The sequence below is a fragment of the Pseudochaenichthys georgianus genome, chromosome 24 (genome assembly GCF_902827115.2).
Source record: "Pseudochaenichthys georgianus chromosome 24, fPseGeo1.2, whole genome shotgun sequence".
In the NCBI taxonomy this organism is placed as follows: domain Eukaryota; kingdom Metazoa; phylum Chordata; class Actinopteri; order Perciformes; family Channichthyidae; genus Pseudochaenichthys; species Pseudochaenichthys georgianus.
The window spans coordinates 22,528,308-22,550,196 of record NC_047526.1 but is presented as its reverse complement, the minus strand read 5'-3'; the positions used below and the strand labels follow the sequence as shown (position 1 = coordinate 22,550,196).

General features: G+C 38.5%; 1 protein-coding gene across 2 annotated transcripts; it reads left to right on the top strand.

Moving 5' to 3' along the window:
- The first annotated feature begins 3,792 nt into the window (after positions 1-3,792).
- Positions 3,793-21,630, top strand: LOC117439814 (testis development-related protein). 2 transcript variants are annotated; one of them, XM_034075904.2, is made up of 4 exons: positions 3,797-4,241; positions 9,770-9,826; positions 14,252-14,364; positions 19,922-21,630. In XM_034075904.2, the coding sequence occupies exons 1-4, from the start codon at positions 4,155-4,157 to the stop codon at positions 20,391-20,393; spliced, it is 729 nt and encodes a 242-aa protein (XP_033931795.1). In that variant the 5' UTR covers positions 3,797-4,154; the 3' UTR covers positions 20,394-21,630. The 2 variants fall into 2 exon arrangements, with proteins under 2 accessions (XP_033931796.1, XP_033931795.1); XM_034075905.2 differs by lacking the exon at positions 9,770-9,826 and having other exon boundaries at positions 3,793-4,241.
- The last annotated feature ends 259 nt before the right edge of the window (positions 21,631-21,889 follow it).

Genomic DNA, 21,889 nt, shown 5'->3' with positions numbered 1-21,889 from the left:
CGAGTAAACACCCCATGAAGGGTCTTTCAGCGAGACACTGAATCTGTATCAGCGGGTGGCTCTCTGTTGAAGATTGTGACCTTTGACTTCCTTGTGGATGTGAATTCTTTCAGCGTTTATACAATATGTCATCATATCAAATTACTTTTGGGAGCTTAAAGTTAACAACAAAAGTGTAGATCACCATCGAGCCATAACATACTGTAACTTGCAACAATCATCAACAATATAAGCATGTAGTTGTATTCTTTGTTTCTTATTTTCACACCTGTATATTACTTTTCTTTCTCCCTTTACCTACACACAAACATAAACACACTTGTGCACACATTTTCCAGCATGATGAAGCACAATTATTTGTTTGGCCTGGTGTATTTGTGTGTTGACGCAGCACTTTCCGCCACCCTTTAAAATGTGGCTCTTCTTAGACAGCGGAAAAGCTTAGCCTTGTTTTAAATGTGGTCTCTACCTTGAGCTCATTAAAACACCTCCCGTGTTCAGGAGATATTTTTTTCTTTCTGTCCTAATCCATGCTGCCATGCTGTGACACACACACAAACACAAAACAACCCCACATATAACAATATAATATATGAACATGACCTACACATATTAAATACATTCACAGAGGAAGTTGCATTCGTGTGGATGTCTGATGTTAACTGGCAGCTTGTTACCAAACACAAGGTGGGTGCGTGCCAAGGCACATCCAATCTATTTTAGGTCTGCTGTGCAGAATTGATGAGCTGTGACTGAATATGACCTTCTTGTGAATGGACTTAGGAGCCAGTTACAAGCCTTTAGTAAAGCTAAAATGTCCTCTTGCAAATATAAAACTGTTGAGCTCCTTATTAAGAAAATGTTGGCCGCAGATGTATAAAAAGACAATCAATACTAACTCTTATGCACGATTGCCTGAAGGACAATTTAGATACATCTAAATGTACTTCAAAGCTCTACACTTACTGCCCCTTATTTCTTTGAACACCAAATGAGCCAGCACTAAATTCACAGGTGTCTAAAACTATACAGCTTCAAGACCCCCAGGTTCCAACACCTTACCCCCTCTTGTGACCTTTGACATTTTCTAGCAAAGACTTTCATTCTCACATTTTGTTTCCTTCTATATTTCTTCTGAAAGAAAGCTGAAGTTTAATGAGCCGGTTATCAAAGATTCCCTCTCAAAAGACAGGCAGGGCCATTGTTAAAAAGAAAGCAGGCAGAGAAAGAGGAGCATCTTTCCAAACCATCAAAACCATTTGAACTACGTAAACTATATTAAAGATTAGTTTTTAAAACAATAAGGAGACTGGAAGTACAGATAAAAGGGAAAATGTACAAAGATAGTTATTATTTGGCTTGTAATTTTAAAGTTACACACTTCAAAGATTTATTCTGATTTAATCACATACAATTGTTGTGTACACATGTTAAAAGGTTTAAGTGCAATGTACAATTGCAGTCTTGTTGAAACAACCTTTCCCACTAACAATGAGTAACTCTGAGCTTTTTTGCCTGATCTTAACATCTCAACATCTTTGTTGATTGAAAACTTAAAACAAGCCTATTACGTAATAAATATTCTACAATGCTCATAAATGCAACTTGAGCATGCACACCTTAAATGTAGATGGTAATTTAAATTATAAGGAGTTTAAATCACTCTTAATATACAAACTGTTCATTACAGCTACACTGAATACAGTCTCTAAGGAACATCCCACAGAGTTGGCCAGTGAACATAATTAAAGCTTTCATCTCTGTTCCTGGCTAACACGTTTTGATGTAGTCCCGTGGGAGAAACCCTGTGACCTTTGAATCAAGTCAGCTAGTTGTTGAGTCATGCTTTATCTCTGCCAGCTCCTTCTTTTTGCTGAGTAAAATGACTGAAGCCTTTGTGAAAAAATACATTTTAGGTCTATTTAACCAGTTCTTATCATTTATAACTCAAATAAAAAATGATGATGAGAATCAAGACAGGGTAAAAAATAAAGTTGTATACAAGATATTTACTGTCTTGTTCTGACTTAATGAAGAAAAAACAACTTAGCATTAAAGAAGTTAAGCACATTACCCCAGACATTCTTAAAGACTAGTTTAAGCTGCACAGTACAGTACATCTGTGTCCATGTGAGACATTCACAGCAGGTTGGATAATCCCAGCTGTGTCCCATCAGAACCGTGACCCTGTCAGACCTTACCTGCTGTCTCAATGATTAGAGCGGATAACATAGGAGGCTCCTTAAAAATATGCATATCGTACATGCCAACATCTAGTACATCTAGTGGGTGTTCTTGTTGGTATTCTGAAAAATATGGTATAGTTTATTAGCAGATAATCCATACTTCTAACACAGTATGAAGGACGTCAGTTTGTCCTCTCAGATCCACGAGTTCCTAGAGGGGTTTCTAATTTGTAAAAACAATCTTTGTAGGGCAAAGACTATCAAGAGGATTGATTAGTGACATCCATGTCGCAACCAGGGCCACCTAGACTGTAAATAACCAATGTAGAGATACTCTGGGAATACACATCCAAGAAAGGGTCTTACATTTGCAGTTGACTAACTGATGAGCTCAGAGGTCACTGACCTCCCTGTTGATGGGTGACGGACATGTCCTAACAGCCAGTCATTGCTTGTGTCAGCTGCTAATGAAGAGCTGACACTTACATATATAAAAGTAATCAATAAAGAACATTACTACAACAACATTGCATAACACCTTGTATGACTTAAACTCTGCTGTCTCAAAATCTTTTCCGGGCAGAGAAATTATGTAGAATTCTCAAAAACAGCGTCTGTGTTTTTTGCGTTTTTCCTATAAGTTCTTACACATGTAACAATCCACATTCCCCACTGACTTTACTGTATAATGTGGACATTGAAATGGGAATTTAAGAACCTTTGAATCAGGTGAGTGGTCTTAACCGGAGCTAAACTGTTGCTATTTTAAGCGGCTAGCGTCAGCCCAGCAGCATAATGTGTCATTTGTTTCCTCTGGCGTCAGAGGTCTCAGAGAGAGAGAGATTTCATTCTTACCAAAATACATTACCAACGTCTATAAAAGGTCCTCCTGTCCTCTGTTCGTATAACACATTACGTTTCCTAACCCCAAACAGGTAATAACCATATATACATTTGATTTATTTTATTCAACAAACAATCTTTGTCTATAGTTAATACAGGATCGGCCTTTAAAAAAGTTGAGATAGAAACAAACCCTCAGTTGTTTTCATCCTAAAGTCATTCAATGATTGATTTAGTTCCTGAAAATATTTGGAGGATCACAGTGAACCTTTAACCAAAACTATCTCAATGCATCAACCAACTAAAAATAATTCATGTTGAATAGAAAAAACCTAGATTATGATTGTTCCTTTTTTGAATGAACGATGTATTGTTGAAGAGATGAAGCTGCCTACACGAACATTAATTATATGATGACCAGCAGCAACATAACTGACTGGTTTATGAATTAATAAGTATAATCCAATAATATGGTACTTTCATTTTGTTTTTCAAGACAGTATAAGAAGTATTCACATTGTGTTGCTGCTATTTTACTGAAGTAAATAATCAGAGTACTTCTAGTTCTTTCACCTCTGCTTATGTCAGAGTATATAATTTGAACATAAAACAGACAATATACAAAAAAATACTCAGGCAACAGCTTCCTCCGTTTCCGTGTTTATTGCAGTCTGCTCTGCACACATCAAAGATATGAAAAAGGGACAATATATTTGCATGATGCGTAGTTCTTGCATCGGCCGGAGATGAGACGTATGACCCCTTCCTCCTTCTTCTACCATGGCAACATCAAGGATCCGGAGCAGGGAGGACGACTGGGAGGAGCGAAGGTTTCAGGTCCAGGTGGTCGAGTGGCGAGCCTGCGTAAAAACGCACTAAACACACTCCAAACCCTCGATCGTTGCAGTACCTGGCACTTGTATGACTTAATAAGCTTTTCGGAGAAAGCTGTCTGGATTTGTTTCTGGAGAAATAACCAAAAGAGCGGAACGTGCAACGGAGGTGCGTTGCTACGACCTCCACATTAAACGGACAAAACGGGACCAACTGTTCAAGTTGAACCTTAGAATTGAGGCCAAACAAGGCAACCGGCCAAGACGGTTTGTTTCAGCGACAAGTGGAGATATGTTTAAGAAAAGCAAGAGTAAAGTGCTGGTGGATTATGCGTCAGAGGAAGACGATATGTCCTGGCACCAGCATCACTCCTACAAGGTAATGACACGGATTGAAACAATGTATCTCTAACAATAACAACTATTACTGTATGATAGTGTGTGTCTTTCCTCAAACAATAGTGTTAGAAAATGGCTAAATGATTCCTTGGAGCTCGGCTAAAATGTATCAATCCACTTGTTCAGTTGTCTTCTAAATGTCAGGATATGAATATGAGGCTCGTGGGATTTAGTGAGTCAAAAAAACATTGTATGACAACAATATATTTCCCCATACATTTTTAAAACAGCTTAAATTATTTGTTAAGATGGATACTTTTACACAAATTATTTTAAAGAAAAATTAATATTAAATCCATGAACTGTAGACATAATTTATTACCCATCTCAAAATGATTTAAACTACATTACCCAACTTTGAAGCTGATACATTTCCTAAAAAGGTGAACAAATACATCTGATTCTGTTACTGAGATTGTGGAGCAGAGGGAAGAGGACAAGTGCTCAAACTTCTGTCATGCTAACTGAGGAGGAAGTGACAGAAAAGAGGTAGCTCAATGTGTCCCAGAGAGAGCCAATCCAATCATAACATAGGATACATGAAGACTGCACAACTGTAACAATATATAACAAATCAGTTTAAATAGAAAGCATTCCACATTGTGTTGCTTTGAATATAGGATACATATCAACATGAATTACATATAACATTGTGATTGTCAGACAGGACTAATATGTAAAAATGAATATAAACACACATGCGCTTTTAATACAAATCCACATTAGTCAGTTGAGCAATGGTGTGTGAGGTCTAAGAGCCGCTGTATCAGCAGGCAGCTGGGATCTGTCAAGGTATTGGGGGGCATAGGGAAGAATCCATGATCACACACACACACACACACACACACACACACACACACACACACACACACACACACACACACACACACACACACACACACACACACACACACACACACACACACACACACACACACACACACACACACACACACACACACAACACACACACACACACACACACACACACACACACACACACACACTCAAAAGTCATAGCAGTCCCATCTCATTCTAAATAGTAAGCTGCATGTTTATTTGTTCAGCTTCTTGCTGTAAAATCCTATCTAATTTGTACTTTTGAACCTTTGGAACATATATTTGTTTTATATAGAATTTAAATGAGACAAGTATCAGGTTTTGACTTGTAGTAAAGTCCTAAATGCTACTTAACATTAGTTATGTTGATATACAGTAAATTATAAAATGTCGGAGTAGACATAGCTTAAAATTCACAGACACATTTATCCATAAAGGTTAGGGGCACATGGGCAATTTAGCGTCATTGTATAACACATGGTTGCAGGAGTCAACACAATGTGCTATCATCATGCGTCATCTTTTTTCTTAGCTTAGCTTCTGTAAGTGTGATACAAATGTATTTAAACTATTATACAGTGAATAAAGGTTTAATTGAGAGACTAAATAAAAGTATTCAGTTGCAGGCTTATTAACACGTCAATATTATGTGATATAGTGCTTGGATTGCTGAAGTAAAACCAAATATCGACGGATAAGATGATCATGAAACAGGAGGAGCAACATCACATAGAAAAAAACTACTTTTATAGTTTGGATCTTGTGATGAACCGTGTCAGATGTTACCCATGACCTGCATTTAAGCCACACAGCAATCCCTGGATGTATAAAGGCAATTGGGAAGATGGACCAACACCACTTCCCAGCATTTTTTAATCTGTTGTGTTAATGTGACCCTTGGCTGGGTTTTATTAGACTTCTTTACTTCCACCCTGGGAACCAACGCAAGTGTCCCTTACCTTCACAGAGCTGCTCAGAGTTCAGTTTGTGTCTCTCTCTCAAGTCCTCACCAGATCTTAGAACGATGAGTGCTGGTCTGGGATCAGGGCAGTGACTTCTCCTCAGAATTCCTGGGAAAGTCATCAGGGAGGTCCCCTTGAGTCGCCATGGTGATAAAGTACATGGATGGGTCAGGGGTCAGGTCATAAATGTTGTAAACAAAGTGAAGAGGCAGATCGAGCCCAGCAATGATACAGGATGAACCGAAGAGTTATGATAACAACTTCTGGACTTCATGGCCTTTCCTTTCCCTTATTTACAATCCGATGGTCACCCAGAGAGGGTCAAAGATATTTGCGTCATGATCACTTTCATGAATGTTTTAGTTTTTAAAAAAAAAAGTTATTTAAGATTCAATAAAGATAATCAGACTGTCAGACTGAGTTAAACAAATTAGAAATCAACATTAAAGCTACAAAAAAGTGAAATTTTTAAAAGGAAATGGGTTCAAAATATGCTTATGGTTTAAATAACAATCTTGTTTAGTAACTTAAAACGTTTTTCTTGACTATTCACGTTATATATCACACAATAAGGAAACACTCATTACAATTTCGGACAATACAAGTTGACACAATCATATTGTTTGTTTGTCTGTTCAACAGTTCGTAACTTAAATAAGATAAGATAAGATAAGATACATACAGTTTCGTGGAACACAAGGAAACCAGCAACAATTAAAATGCTAAGTTGATTAGAAAATGGAACCGATACAGATGCAAATAAAATGTATTTATTTGTGTTTAATGACTTTTACAACTTCCTTATGAATCTGTTTTATTGCTTTCACTGGTTTAAAGGCTCCACAAGTCCTGCTCTTTTTTTTTTTAACTTTCTCCATATTAATCCTGGTGCTACAGGGATAACACCACTTCTCTGACTCTTGTACAAAGCTGTATTTTATTTCTTGATCAAAATGTTATGTTTGCTAATAATCATTAAATGACACAGTAGGCCTCTTAGTTACATAGTGTTTCTTTTCTGTTATCTCCATTATGTTTTATGGCAGCAGTGGAGATTATTTTCCTATTGTGCCAGTCAAATTAGTTGAAACTATCAGCATCGCCCATACAGACAAACTGCAGACAGACAGAGAAGTATAAAGGGATAATAATATAATAATAAAAGAGGCAGAGCATAAAGGGAGAAATTAATATCCACAGTGCTCCAGGCCGACTACAGACCAGGCCCTGTGCCGCAGCTTGCCTTCACTCCACTGAGGTTCAACAGGCGGCTAGAGGCTCCTGTGAGCTTGCAGGAGGTGCGTGTGCCTGTTTGTCTTTGGCTTAAAGCCCTAACACACCTGAATACTTCAATAACATCACCCTAAACCATCACCGTCACAGCACTCTTTGTGAAGTGGGATCATGAGAGTACAGATCAGGCCTGAGCATTAACTTCAGAAGACCTCGCATATGAATCATTAGTGGTGAGGAGAAGAAAGGTAAAGCCTCTGTGGATCAACTGTTGAAGGGGTTAGGGTTTAAATCAAATCAAATCAAACGAGTTTTAACTGAGAAGTTAAACCAAATCCTCAGGATATAAATGAAAAGGGTTTGTCTGAAGCTTTCATAACTTTGAAGCAATAATTTGATGTTCTAAATATGATTATTCTTTGTGGAGAATTACGTTTATCATGAAGCCGTAGCAGCTTAGCGCACAGACTGAATACAGGGGGAAACAGCTAGCTCGCCTCTGTCAAAGGACTCGAGGAAGTCACTGTTTCTAATGTAAAACCACAAGCTGTAATTTTGACAATGATGAATAAGATATGATGGGCTGATTAGTGAGATTTAGAGATGCTATAGGCCAGTTGTCTTCTGACAGATGCATCATTCTAAACCATTATTACGAGCAGCTGAGTCGGGAACTTGCCTCCGACTTGAGATGCTGGCAATTTCTCACAGTAATGATATTTCATGCTCAATAAAATTCATCATTGACACTCTCATTGATTCTGCTGATTTAAAAGGAGCCATACACAGATGTGGGTATCTGGTCTTGTTTGTATCATAACAACAACAAAAAAGGCACATTTTGGTTATTCCTGTTTTAAAAGCTGGAATATTAGGAAGTTCTCCTGTGTCTTCCCACTTTGCTTGATTGTCGCATTCAAGCTGTTGACCCCATTTTCCAGTCTTTATGCTCAGCTAAACTCAAATTGTCCTGGCTTTGTCGCCCTATGTTGACTGCACAGGTATGAGAGTGGTAGCAACATTCTTAACTAACTAACAAAAATACTTTAGGTAGATGTGGCCTAGTGTTTGTCAGACAAAAACATGTTGTGAGTGTCTGGGCTTGGACAGTGTGGTTTGTTATCGACTATTGTTGGGTTGCAATGCCTTTCAAAACCTCAGTTTATACTACTGTGTTAAAATTCACCGTGCGTCTGTATTGCCTAGTAATCTGGAATTTAAAAGACAACACTGGTGAAATGTACACACTTGTACACAGACCCAGTCTAACCCAGACACCCCCGAGGTGTCAGAGCAGAACCCTTGATTTCTGTTGGCAGGAGCGTTTCTTCCACCCGAAACACTACTCTCTCCCCCCTGAGTCTCCCCCTTCTCTCACTCTTTCCTCTGTTCCAAATGGTTAATGCTTTTACGCTCTGACCGTAGTCAGCAATCAGTATTGTGTCTTTGATCAGCTCAGGTGGCGGAGACCCAGTAGACTTTGCTCAGACATGTCCAACCAGCGTTTCTCCTCCTCTCTCTCATGGACTTGTTAGATGTAAGAAGCTCTTATAGCTTTGATCATTTTACAGGAATTCTGGCTCCACTTCAGTAATCTCAGGCTCAGCTGTATGTCTGATGACTTCTTGCCGCCCCCTTATGATTATATATATATATATATATATATATAAATGAATACATATACGATGATGATACAATTATAGGTTAAGATATAGAGCAGCAGCATATAAAGTAATTACAATTAGCTCCACCTTCACTAGCTGAGATTAACACATGTGATTAATGCATCCATAATCAAGTACATTAAATGATTCTGAAATAGGACATCATGCACAATAAGTACTTTTTCTTGAAAAATTGTTTTTTTTACCATGTAGTATTTCTACTTTTACATAAGTAAAATATCTACTTCCTCCACCACTGGCAATGTCTTACCAAAACAAAGTTACAATATGCTTCACATAAAATAATAAACAAAGAAACTATCACACAAATAATATACAAAGGATAGGAGACTGTAGCACAATGGAGCCAAAATAGCTCTACTTATTACTTATATACTCAAAATAGTGTAATGTAATGTTGAGGCAATAGGTCATAACCTTATTTCTCTCTCTTTTGTTTAAATATGCCCTCTGAGTTCAGTAGCTTCCCCTCATTCTCCGTCCATCCCTGCATTTTGCCCTCCAAACAGAGCTTGTTTATTTTACACCTCTTAAAAAAAGTGTGTGTGTGTGTGTGTGTGTGTGTGTGTGTGTGTGTGTGTGTGTGTGTGTGTGTGTGTGTGTGTGTGTGTGTGTGTGTGTGTGTGTGTGTGTGTGTGTGTGTGTGTGTGTGTGTGTGTGTGTGTGTGTGTGTGTGTGTGTGTGTGTGTGTGTGTGTGTGTGTGTGTGTGTGTGTGTGTGTGTGTGTGTGTGTGTGTGTGTGTTGTGGCTATTTGTGTTAACCCACTGCTGCTGTGTGTGTGTCACAGGACAAAGACATAGAAGGAGAGGAAGAGGAGGAGGAAGCGGTCACTGCAGTCTCCAAGGTAAACAATTCCCCAGCTATTTGGACATCACACGCAAACACTTTTGATTCCAAATTAGACTCACCAATCAAACATATACACTTGCCCAACATGCTCTTCTCACACAATGCCTGAACAACAGGTACATGAAATCACCATATTGCAATTTTGATATCTCACTTATGATTGTGTAACCCTTAAATAATGTGTCTTGTGTAACCAGAATATCCATATCTTTGAATTTCTCAAAGCAGCTAATGCACAGGCAGTGTCTCAGGGTAGAGCTCAGGTAAAGCAGCAGGGTGCTGCTGTGTTTATCTGTAAACACGCCAGCCTTTAGTTGTCATCTGGTTTTATCTCTAACCTTTATTGTTTATTGTTTATTGTTATGGCTATTGAATGTTTACTTGTACTGTTATCCTTAAACTGTGACGTCAGGTCACTGTAGTTTTGACTTGTTTTTGTATCTTATAGTTTAACCATAATTTTTTTCAGGAATATTAACATTTTAATAACCTGGTGATGCAACCATATTGAAAAGGGAGTCAGACAGAGCAAGAGACTCAAGCAGTCAGAAGATCATACAAGTTGTAAGCAAACCCTAAGGCAAGCAGAGGTTAGTCAAACATATGAGGAAGAAAAGAAAACAAAGGCAAAAAGCTAATTTCCTAGTTTGACTTTGGTTTAAGGAACTTCTTGTGATTGGGATTATCATGTGTATCCAAATGGAAACTACAGGGGCACCTGGAGAGTGCATTCCTGCGCCAAGGCCTTTTTTGTAAGTTAAATAATAAAAGGGAATTTTGAGATTCACTGAGCAATTGAGATCAGCTCCAAAACACAATGAGTTCATCTTTGGCCCATTGGACATCCTTTCTCCAACTATCAGACGTGTTTCTTCTGTATTCCTGTTGACAAACACAAATATTCTTACAAAAATATTTATTTTAGGATGCTAATAAGTTAAACTTTTAGTAAAGTGTACCAAGATATAGTTGATTGGCGCTTATTTAATTTATATATATATATATATATATATATATATATATATATATATTATTGACACTTACAGTTTTTAATAATTCAAAGCAATTTAAACTAGAGAGTTTTAATTTTACATTTCTCTTAAACAACACATCCGAGTGAATGACCTCATGAGATTGGTTAGACAAATATATTCATAAATATTCCTCTTTGTGCATATTTGTAATAAATTCAAAAGATGTACAGTTAAGTTGAATACATAATGTGGCCCCTAAAACTGTGTGTGTGTATTGTTTGATCTACAGATTGTTAAGCATACAACACACTGAAAGTCCCCTGGGGAAAATATGTGGTTTATAATATTGGGTTATATAAATAATATTGACTTGGCTAGAATTAACAGAGCTAAATATAATTCCTAGCAACCAAGTTACATGTTGCTCGCGTCTTTACTACCTAAGGTATAACATAGGTTTTAAAGGTGTAACCTAATGGAGTTCACCACAAATATGACACCATTTATTGTTAAAAATGTAAGGAGGACTTCGTACACACAGTGATGGATTTACAGATAGGTGTTGCAACCCAATCCAGAATTGCTTAACCATCAAAAGCTGACTGATGATTGTTGAAAACTAAACACACCATTAATTGCTCTGTGTGTTTAATGAGATAAATCTTACATCTCATGATTTATAGTGATGGAAAAAAAGTCTTTACTCATATATGTGGCCGTGTCTGAACCCTTCTGATCGTGTAAAGCTTTGGTGTAAACCTCAAACACTAACAATGTATTGTCTTCGAACTCTGGCTGCCCTCTCGCATGTATAGCTCCTGTGATTAAGTTCACAGGACATATTTCACAACTTGTCCTGTTTGTGAGGACAGGGGTGGCTGGACTGGAGAAGGGAAGGAAACGCAGCATTCTTTCTAGGAGCTGGGCCTTTTGGACGGGAACAATCACCGTGGAAGAAAAACAAGTCTGAAAATAGCCTCAGACTGCTCTGACACCGTGAAAGTACAATTATTTCACCAAAGGCAGTTTTATGCTCATATTAGGACACAAAAAGCCGACTCATGAAAGTGGAGTTTACCTTTCACTGTTAAAGGCTGATTATGTTTTCATTGTAAATTCTTCAAGCGGTACTTGCAAAACATTCTTGATTTGTGCGATAAACATATATTTCTTAATTTTGTAAAGCGCTAAAGGACCCATTTAGGAACATATAGCCTATCTGGCACTTAACCCCCTGTGAAACCACAACCTGTCATTTTAAGACTGGTTGGTTAGACAGATTAAAGAAACAAGATAAAACTTGTTTCTAGGTGAGGTGAATTGGTTGACAGAATTTGTTACCCTTACTTAATCTAACTTTTAGCAAAATTGTAAATTAGTGTACCTGTTTTCTCATCACATTTATCAACCTAAATATAAAAAAAAAATGTCTGCTTCTATAACAGCTTCTCAAAAGGGAGAATTTGCTGGATGCTGGTGACCTAGCTGTGATCTAGGGTTACCGTGTAGACTAAAAGATTATTTCATGTAAGAAAGACAAAAAGGAGGGAGGGTTAATATTCATGTAAGTAAATTCACTCCTAAAAAAGCTTTAAATATGAGAAAAGATACACTTGAATATTTTACTATTTCATCCAAATTTCAGATCCTATTATTTTTTATTTGTGTTTGTTTACTTGAAAATACCCTAATCCACCTGCCTCCACATTTTTTAGTTTTACCTAAAATGGCCCTTATAAATTGGCAGACCAATATGGTAAAAAATATATTAAGCAACAAGAGCTTCAGATGGATCAGAAGCCATTAAAAGTACATGCTGCTTATACCTCAAGCAGAGGCATTTAAGTCATCTCAAAAAGGCCTGATTGTTGTCTCTAAAAAAAACGGTATTGTGTCTGAAAACCACAATTAACAGTATTTCCAAATTCAAATGCCTCTTTAATCTCCCAGCTTCCATCTCTGGAGTATGAATGGAGGAATTTGGTCCAATAAGAGCTCTATTGTTCTGCCAGGAGTGGAGCTGTAGGTAAAGCTCCCCCACACAGCGAGCCTCAGTGAGCTGCTTGGTTTACCTGCTTTGTGGCCGGACAGATTACTGGGCACTGAACTGCTTTGGATCTTAAGGCCCGGAGGTTAACACTGAAGAGAACGGTGAATAGGAAGGCCTGTGTCTGTGCACACATGCATATACACAACTGCATTTTAGAGACTGTTCATGCACAGACGCATCTACACACTGATACACTCAATCGGTTTTGGCTTCTCTGGATTTTGTTACTGCAAAGCTCGAAATACAGCAAATCTGATACCGTTTACACCTGACGGCACATAGGAAACAAGAAGGGTGTTGAAATATCTAAGCATATCTTTCTTGATAATTAACTCCTAGAAACTGCATTCTTGCCCTCTGGCATGTTCATGTTGAGGAGAGGTGAGATGAGGATTACATTTTCCGTTTATCAGCAACAGTGTCTCCTAATGAAATACCATGGTGTACAAAGTGCTTACAAATCCATCAAATGTCACATAGCTTTGGATATGAAAAGAGAACTTGAGTGAGATTAGGAGTACCTTCAGCAGTGTGTGTTAGATTAAATGTAGAGCTTGGGAAGCATGTAGCAACTAACAGATTGTACGTGTTCCTGTTTGGTTTGAGAGATGACGGCTTTCATGTCCAGCTAGTTGTTTGTTTGCTTGTTGTAGTTGCTGTCACATCCTGTGTGTTGTTTGAATTGACCACTTTCTCAATAGGTAATAATATAGAGACAATAGAAGCAATTGAGAGGTCCCAAGGTTAGGTGCTTCCATCAAATATTGTTCTGAGTTGTGAGAATGTTTTGACTACGGTAAAGCGAAGGCAGGCACGGATAAGAGTAGGAGTGAACGTTATGGCCTTGACAGTTGACATTGGGAATTCTTCCCAAGCACACGAGCCAATTTTTTTCCCCATAATCGCTGAGGAGGGCGGTATCTGTGCTCAGTGGAAAGCAGCAAGGGCAGCAAGGAATTCTGATGTGATGGGGGAGACCGGGGGAGTTTCAGAGGGAGTGGAGGGTCTCCCACTGGAATGTGCCGTTTGTTTCTGCCAAGTCAATGCCATTCAAGCTCCCTGTATTTATTAAGGTTTTTGTACAACAACAATAAGAAGGTTACATTACATTGCATCAGGTTGCATGATGAAACTTGCGTGGATGATTTAGATTCGACAGAGAAAAACATGTATTAGCTCATAGCCAATGAAGTGGATTTGAAAATAACTCATATTCATCAAACTGAAAATAAGGCCGCTTTTCAAAATTTCTGAGAAATTGACTTCAACCTCTTTGGAAAGTACAAACACACAAACAGGGAGCAGAGATAACAAGTTAACATGCAACAGATGCGGGTAATCTTTTCAGCTCTGTAATTCAAAATCAAATGCTCTTTCGTCTGCCGGTTTCTGTCAGGAGGCCAAGGTGAAGAAGATAATGTCCAAGAAAGAGAGGAAGGAGAAGAAGATTTCCTCCAAAGACGACGAGCACTTCTTGTTGACAGGAGTTCAACTTGCCGACCGCAGAGGGTGAGTTTACGCAAAAACAAATTAACGCCACTAATTATTTTAACGCGATTAACGCATGTGTATTTTTTGTCCTCGGCCGCCCCGTAGTTTCAGAGCACATCGAGTTTAAAATACCATCTACAAGCTGATGCTGACAGCCCCGCTCCTGCCGCCCGCTTGTGGCAGACCCGGCAGACCGGCAGACCACACTTCCACGCTCACCGGCAGGCACCGACTGGCCATCGGGAGGACCGGGAGGGTGTGTGTATGTGTGGCACGAGCGAGCGAGGCATACCTTACGTGTATTGCTGGTGTTAGCATCTGGTGCTAGCTAGCTGCGCTAACGGATATAAGGAGCTGTTTCAATGAAAACAGGAGCGACATTTCGCCGAGCACTTGACTTTATGCAGGAAGCCAGACAGTGGGACATTGTACGAAAAGTCAGCACACTAAGCACGGATAGTGCGCGCAACATGATTGCAGCGTCCAGGCAGCTCCCTTTCGAGCATATGCCTTGAGTTGCACATAGCTCCAACGATCCATCACAGTGTCTCTCTCCACACACACACACACACACACACACACACACACACACACACACACACACACACACACACACACACACACACACACACACACACACACACACACACACACACACACACACACACACACACACACACACACACACACACACACACACACACACACACACACACACACACACACACACACACCAACACGTTCTCACTCCCATCCCGTCACATATTGACGGACGGTCAGGGCCCCTCCCCGTCGCTATATTACGTACAGGGTACCCCTTGCCCGTCAGGCTTCTACGGGCAGGGCGTCCCATAGACCTTCATTGCGGACAGCGGACCCCTTGACCGTCAGGCTTCTACGGGCAGGGCGTCCCATAGACCACGTGATCAACAACAATGGCCGACCTTCGTGTTATTCTCGGTGGAAAATGCCTATTTTAACGTTCATTTTATGCGAGTAATGAGTTTTTATTTCTGATTATTTGTGCAGTACATGTACATGATGTTTAGTTTGCTAGTTATGACGAAGATTACTTCATGAATGCTAACGTTTTTTTGGTGGAAATGTGTTTTTTCACAGCAAAGTCACCCTCTGTACTTGGACTTATTGGGAGAATCTAAAGGCAAGAACATCCCAAATATTAATTTAGGTCTTTATTGTAGACCTTTAGTGTTGCCGTCTGTGAGGAAAATACATGGGAAACATTTTAAAAGAATAAAATAATACTTAATTCCGAGTGCTCTTGCTTTTCTCTTTGAAAGTCATCACATAACGGCATTGTAATACACGGTTCGGCTGCATTAAATATTACAGATCTGCCGTAGTTCTTTATTTATAGCGCCCTGATGAGAAGACCTTTGGAAAAACTGAAGAAATGCCGCCGAAACTGAATACTTGACGTGGATCATAAATATATCAACAATTAAAAAACATCTTCAATTTCTCTTCACACAATACGTCTCCTTGCAGTATCAACACTAATTCGGCTGACTTTTACATTTGATATAATTCATAGATAGGTTATATTTACACCATAACGGTGCACAGCTGATATAAAAGGACTTGTAGTTTTTAAAGATATTACTGATTTGAATTGGATTGCATTTTGAATGTAAGAATGTAAATACTGAGCCTGAAATAGTATAGCAATATGCTGTAAAATTATGTGAAGGCATGAATAAAACTACACATCTTCAGATGTTGTATATACAAGTGTCTGTGTGTACCTTGTGTGCACCGCCTAGTGGTTAAAGCACGTTATTGAATTATTGTTTTTATGTGTTATATTTGATTAAAAAAATATTAAGAGTACATATACTTTCATAGGGGGAAAGTAGAAGGTCTGTGATAGAAATATAGAATATAAAAAATCAAGAAGATACTATAAGTGATCTCTTCAATAAAACAGTTTAGTGCATGATGTACAAAGATATTAATAGGAGGAGGTGCAAAACAGAAAAACGAATTAACCTTTATTTAAACATTAAATAACAGATTAAGGTCTTGCTTTCCTGCAATGTTAACTATGTTGAAGCACTTATTTTAACTGATATTATACATATGGATTATACTCTTATGTATGTAGATAGAATAAGAAATGTGCAGAATATGACAGTTTAATGGTGGAGGTATATGTCTTGTAATGTACTGTTGAGGGACCTGTGACCCAAGTTTTTCATTCATTGCATAAATACACCGTAGTTGTGTATATGATATGACAATAAACCTTTAAAATCTTGAAATCTTGAAAGGGATGTGCAAAATAGCCATAATATATAGTCTTTAATTAACTATTAGTAGAGAATAACGAGTAATTAATATATATATTATATATTATTAACCGTTTCCATTAATGTCAATTGCAGATACATGTTTAGTCTTCTCAAGCACCAACTATCAAATATCTCATTTTACTCAGGTGTAACTAAAGTCTGATTTAAGGGTTGTTTATATTTCACATCATTAATCAGAATCTGCAAAGTAACTCAAATAAGTGTTGTGGAGTAAAAATACCAGGTTAACCTCCGAATTGTAGTGGAGTAGAATTACAAAGTATCAATGAGCTGTCATGTGGGTATATATTAATGCTGCGCATTATGGACAGCGATTTTCACCCATTTATTAATTATATGTTTTACATTTGATAACACCAATGTGTTTAATACTGGCAACTTCTAATTGTGGGAAAAACGAAAACGTTCAGTAGAGACGTCCCATAGAACATTTTGCGAAACACAATAGTGTAGTGTGTAGTTCTGGGGGGCGTTGGATTCCAGTTTTGGATAGTCTGGCGTGGTTTCGTTCCATTTCAAACAGCTGTTTGACGCTGCTTAACCTTGGCGCACTGCCACTCCAACATCCAATCCCAGACCTTGAAGAGTAATCACGGGGACTGTAGTCCTAAACGATAGCTGGGGATTATGGGTAGTGTAGTGTCCTAAACTCAAAAATGTTGACAATCGCAATGATGCTCGAAATGTCCCTTATAGGCCTACGTCTGTTTCTGGTTATTTTTATTTTGAAATTCAGTTCCTGACGAACACCAAAAAAGACCGAGATTATGGAATTAAACCAATAAATAAAAGCAAGGATAATTGTGTGTTATTGGTGAGTAAATAACAGTGTGTTCTTTTGAAAAGAATAACAAATTAGAAGGAAAAAAAGATTTTAAAAATACGAGGCTCTGAGCCCCATGTATTTTCCTCAGAGACGGCAACACTAAAGGTCTAAAATAAAGACCTAAATGAATATTTGGGATGTTGTTGCCTTTAGATTCTCCCAATAAGTCCAAGTACAGAGGGTGACTTTGCTGTGAAAAAACACATTTCCACCAAAAAAACGTTAGCATTCATGAAGTAATCTTCGTCATAACTAGCAAACTAAACATCATGTACTGCACAAATAATCAGAAATAAAAACTCATTACTCGCATAAAATGACATCAAAACGCATTTTAATGGCCAAATGAACGTTAAAATAGGCATTTTCCACCGAGAATAACACGAAGGTCGGCCATTGTTGTTGATCACGTGGTCTGGGAGCTGTTGCAGCGTCCATAGCAACCACCTTAGCAACCATGAATGTGTACACATTCATGAAGTAATCTTCGTCATAACTAGCAAACTAAACATCATGTACATGTACTGCACAAATAATCAGAAATAAAAACTCATTACTGGCATAAAATGACATCAAAACGCATTTTAATGGCCAAATTAACCTTAAAATAGGCATTATGAAGGTCTATGGGACGCCCTGCCCGTAGAAGCCTGACGGTCAAGGGGTCCGCTGTCCGCAATGAAGGTCTATGGGACGCCCTGCCCGTAGAAGCCTGACGGGCAAGGGGTACCCTGTACGTACATGTAATATAGCGACGGGGAGGGGCCCTGACCGTCCGTCAATATGTGACGGGATGGGAGTGAGAACGTGTTACACACACACACACACACACACACACACACACACACACACACACACACACACACACACACACACACACACACACACACACACACACACACACACACACACACACACACACACACACACACACACACACACACACACACACACACACACACACACACACACACACACACACACACACACACACACACACACACACACACACACACACACACACACACACACACACTTTATTGTATGAGAGGTTCCAGGTTGAATTGAGGCGAATATTTGTAATGTTCAGAGGTTGTTGTGTTTATATTCATGAGAATATTTGTCATTGTTCAAATGATAATAAACACACATATAAAGCATATTTGTCCACTCATATGTTGATAAGAGTATTAAAAACTTGAAAAATATCCCTCTAAGGTACATTTAGAACAGATAAAAAATGTGCGATTAATTTGCGATTAATCGCGATTAACTATTTTAATCGACTGACAGCCCTAACATTAACATGTCACCCCATGTGTCCACAGTGTATTGACATGTATTCATCACAAGGTAATGCATACATGTATGTAGGAATTGCATCAGTGTGTTGTGATATAGCAGCAACACCAACTAATAAAGAATACAACATTTAAATTTCAACTATAAGGGGGAAATACAGTATTAATCAACTCCAATCAATCCATTTGATATGGTTGTATGTTTGAATGTGAGAAATAATTGTCTCACAGACCACTTGAGGAAGTAGAAGTACATGAAGAGGAAAACCTTAATTAACCAGCCGATGTGACAAACAACCGGGAATTCCTTTATAATGGCTCGCTGGGGAAAGTTCCATTCTCCAGTGTAACGATGTAGTACCCCACCCAGTTGGTCCTATTCATACTATAGATGTAAGCGGTCAAACAGAAGCCCTGAGATTCAAGTGATACAATTATCTGGAGATCAATATTTTAAGTCTTATCTCAAATGTTTTCTCCTGTGTTTTTTTTGCCAGGATAACCTTTGAGGTTGCTTTGATATTTTTTTATAAGTTGTAAATGATCTTAAAACACAAGCATTTTATCCACATATTCTAATTCAGCATAAATACTTATTCATACCTGAAAAGTTTTGATATAAGTAAAGATGCCTCTCTGCCAGCTTCACTTTGTGGCCATCAGCTACTTCCACTGACCCCTGCACGCATGACTAATCAATCACAAGCATCAAAAAGGATTAACAAGTAAATAAAGACTAATAACTCTGGCAGTAGACATATACTTTTAAAAGTTTTAAACCCTGTTATCATTTTTTACAGGACCTAAACACTCTACCCTTACAGGAATCAAACATCGTTGTAACTATATTCCTTTGTATTGCCTATTCAATTTTTATAAATATATCAACACATTTGAAACAATACACAAACATTTTTTTTCCCTAAATGATCTTGACAAAAAAAAGTGAACTTCGGAAGATTATCCTCACATTTTTCTCCCACCTGGTGTTGAGTCACAAAAAAAGGAGACAAAACCAGATTTGTTTTTGTTTCATATTTGCCTCCCAGGGCTTCGAATGTTGTGCAACATCCTCTTTCTAACATTATGCTTCTCTCTCTTTTGTTTTTCTTAAGGTCTCACAAGAAAAATAAGGATGATGAGAAGGAGAAGGAAAAGAAGGACAAGCCAGAGAAGGGCAAGCCAGAGAAGGGCAAGCCAGAGAAGGGCCACTGTTTCTGGGAGAGCGTTACCATGACAATGAGGCAGATCTCCCCAACAAAAAAACTGGAGAAGATGGAGGGTTGGGAGCCGCCTCAGCTGGAGAACTTAACTGAGACTGTGACCGATGACGTTCCAGAAGAAGACAAGAGCCAGGAAGGGGACTCTCCGGTGTCCTTCCCCGACTCTCTGGGCCTCCCGTTGGAGCTGGCCTCCTGGGCGGGCCGGGGCCTCGAGGAGGACTCCTCCCGCTATGCTAATCTGTCGGACTCCAAGGATTCAACAGCTGCCATCAGGTGGACAGACCGCGCCAAAGTCAAGCTAGCCGGCATCAGCAGGATGAGCAGAGGGATTGTGTCAGAAAGTGCTTGGGAGGGGTTTAAATAGGAGCCACATTATATTTGATACCCCTCCCTTCTCATCATCAAACCTGAACCAAATTCTTGCTCGTCTCTGTAATCTAGTTCTGGCGAAACCGATGTCAACTGGTATTGAGATGTTGTTGTATAGCCATGAACACAACACATGAAGTTTGCTTATTTTTTAAGCTTTGACTTTCTTGAATACAAAATAGGTCACTTTTATCAATGGTGCCACTTTTGAAATACTGACATAAAATAGAACACATTAAAGCCTTAAACTACTGGACCATTTAACTGTGATATCCACTGGCCTTTTTGTATGATTATTGTGGCTGACATAGGTAGAGAATTAATGAAGAATATGCTAACCTGCTACTGAAGACTTTTTCACTTCCTTTCTGTCTTTGCAGTTACAGTATCTGTGTGAAGAATGTAAGTCTTGAGTCTAAATATAAACATAAATATGGGCTTAAAATCTGTGCAATCATAAAACTGTGTATAAACTACTTTTAATCTGGAATATTGGCGTGAATGTGTGTTTGAAAGTAAGGAGAGGAAGCAAGTTTTTTAAGAGACATGCACACATAACATTGTAGTAAACCAAAGTTGGCGTGGAAAAGGACATTTGAAGTTCTGTTATATTTGTATCGTCTAGGAATAACTCAAAGACAATCCCAGTGTCATGTTTAAATCCAATGCTGAATATTATTTATAGAAATGTGTAAAGATGACCAGATTAAAGCCAAACTTTGTGTATGCTGGTTTCTTAGAAAAGCAGTGAGTCCATGTACCTGGAAAGTGCCTTGTATCAATAGAATGACACCATGTGTTTGCTGTAAATTTGAACTGAACCATGAGCACAAAGCTGCTGAACTCATCAGCTCATCTTGTGCTGCATCAGCCTGTGAGACACTAACTGGTTTCCATTTACAATCCCTGGTAACCAAAAGCTTGTATGTGTGTGCAATGTTAACATTCGAAAAACCTAGTGAGTTCTCTAATGCTGTATGTATATTTGATAGGACAGAAACAATGTCTTCATTTTTATTATGATTTCTTTTTAGGTGAGGTCACGCCACTGGTCTATGCTTTTTTTTCTTTTCCTCTTTGTTTCAATCTGTCTGCTGAATGTGTTTGATACCGAAGTCTACTTTGATGCAGCCAAAACTGTTCACAGATACAGGTCCACAGATGCCTGTATCCTGTATTTAGTCATTACAACTGGGTCACACTTTCTCATCAGAATAAAGATCTAGTCTGAGTGTCTGGCTCTAATTTATCCAACAAATTGAAGTCTGGAGTAAATGTAACCCTTGATTGAACAGCTGGTTTTACTGATACAGTGGCCAAAACATAAACGACTGTCCCAATCGTTTGGAATTTAAAGCCAGTTGCACATAAAAAAACATACTTTTGTTACATCTTTACAGAAAATGAATCTCCAGCATTAAAGAAAGACTATTAAGCATGAAATATTGCTCCAATGGTCAATGACAAACTATTTGCATTGCTTTTTAAGGT

What these genes read in the sequence shown, in the direction of transcription:
- LOC117439814 (XM_034075904.2), top strand. Translation starts at nt 4,155, where the DNA reads ATGTTTAAGAAAAGCAAGAGTAAAGTGCTGGTGGATTATGCGTCAGAG. An exon ending in CGGTCACTGCAGTCTCCAAG is followed by an intron (nt 9,827 to 14,251) that starts GTAAACAATTCC and finishes GGTTTCTGTCAG; the next exon opens with GAGGCCAAGGTGAAGAAGAT. An exon ending in CAACTTGCCGACCGCAGAGG is followed by an intron (nt 14,365 to 19,921) that starts GTGAGTTTACGC and finishes GTTTTTCTTAAG; the next exon opens with GTCTCACAAGAAAAATAAGG.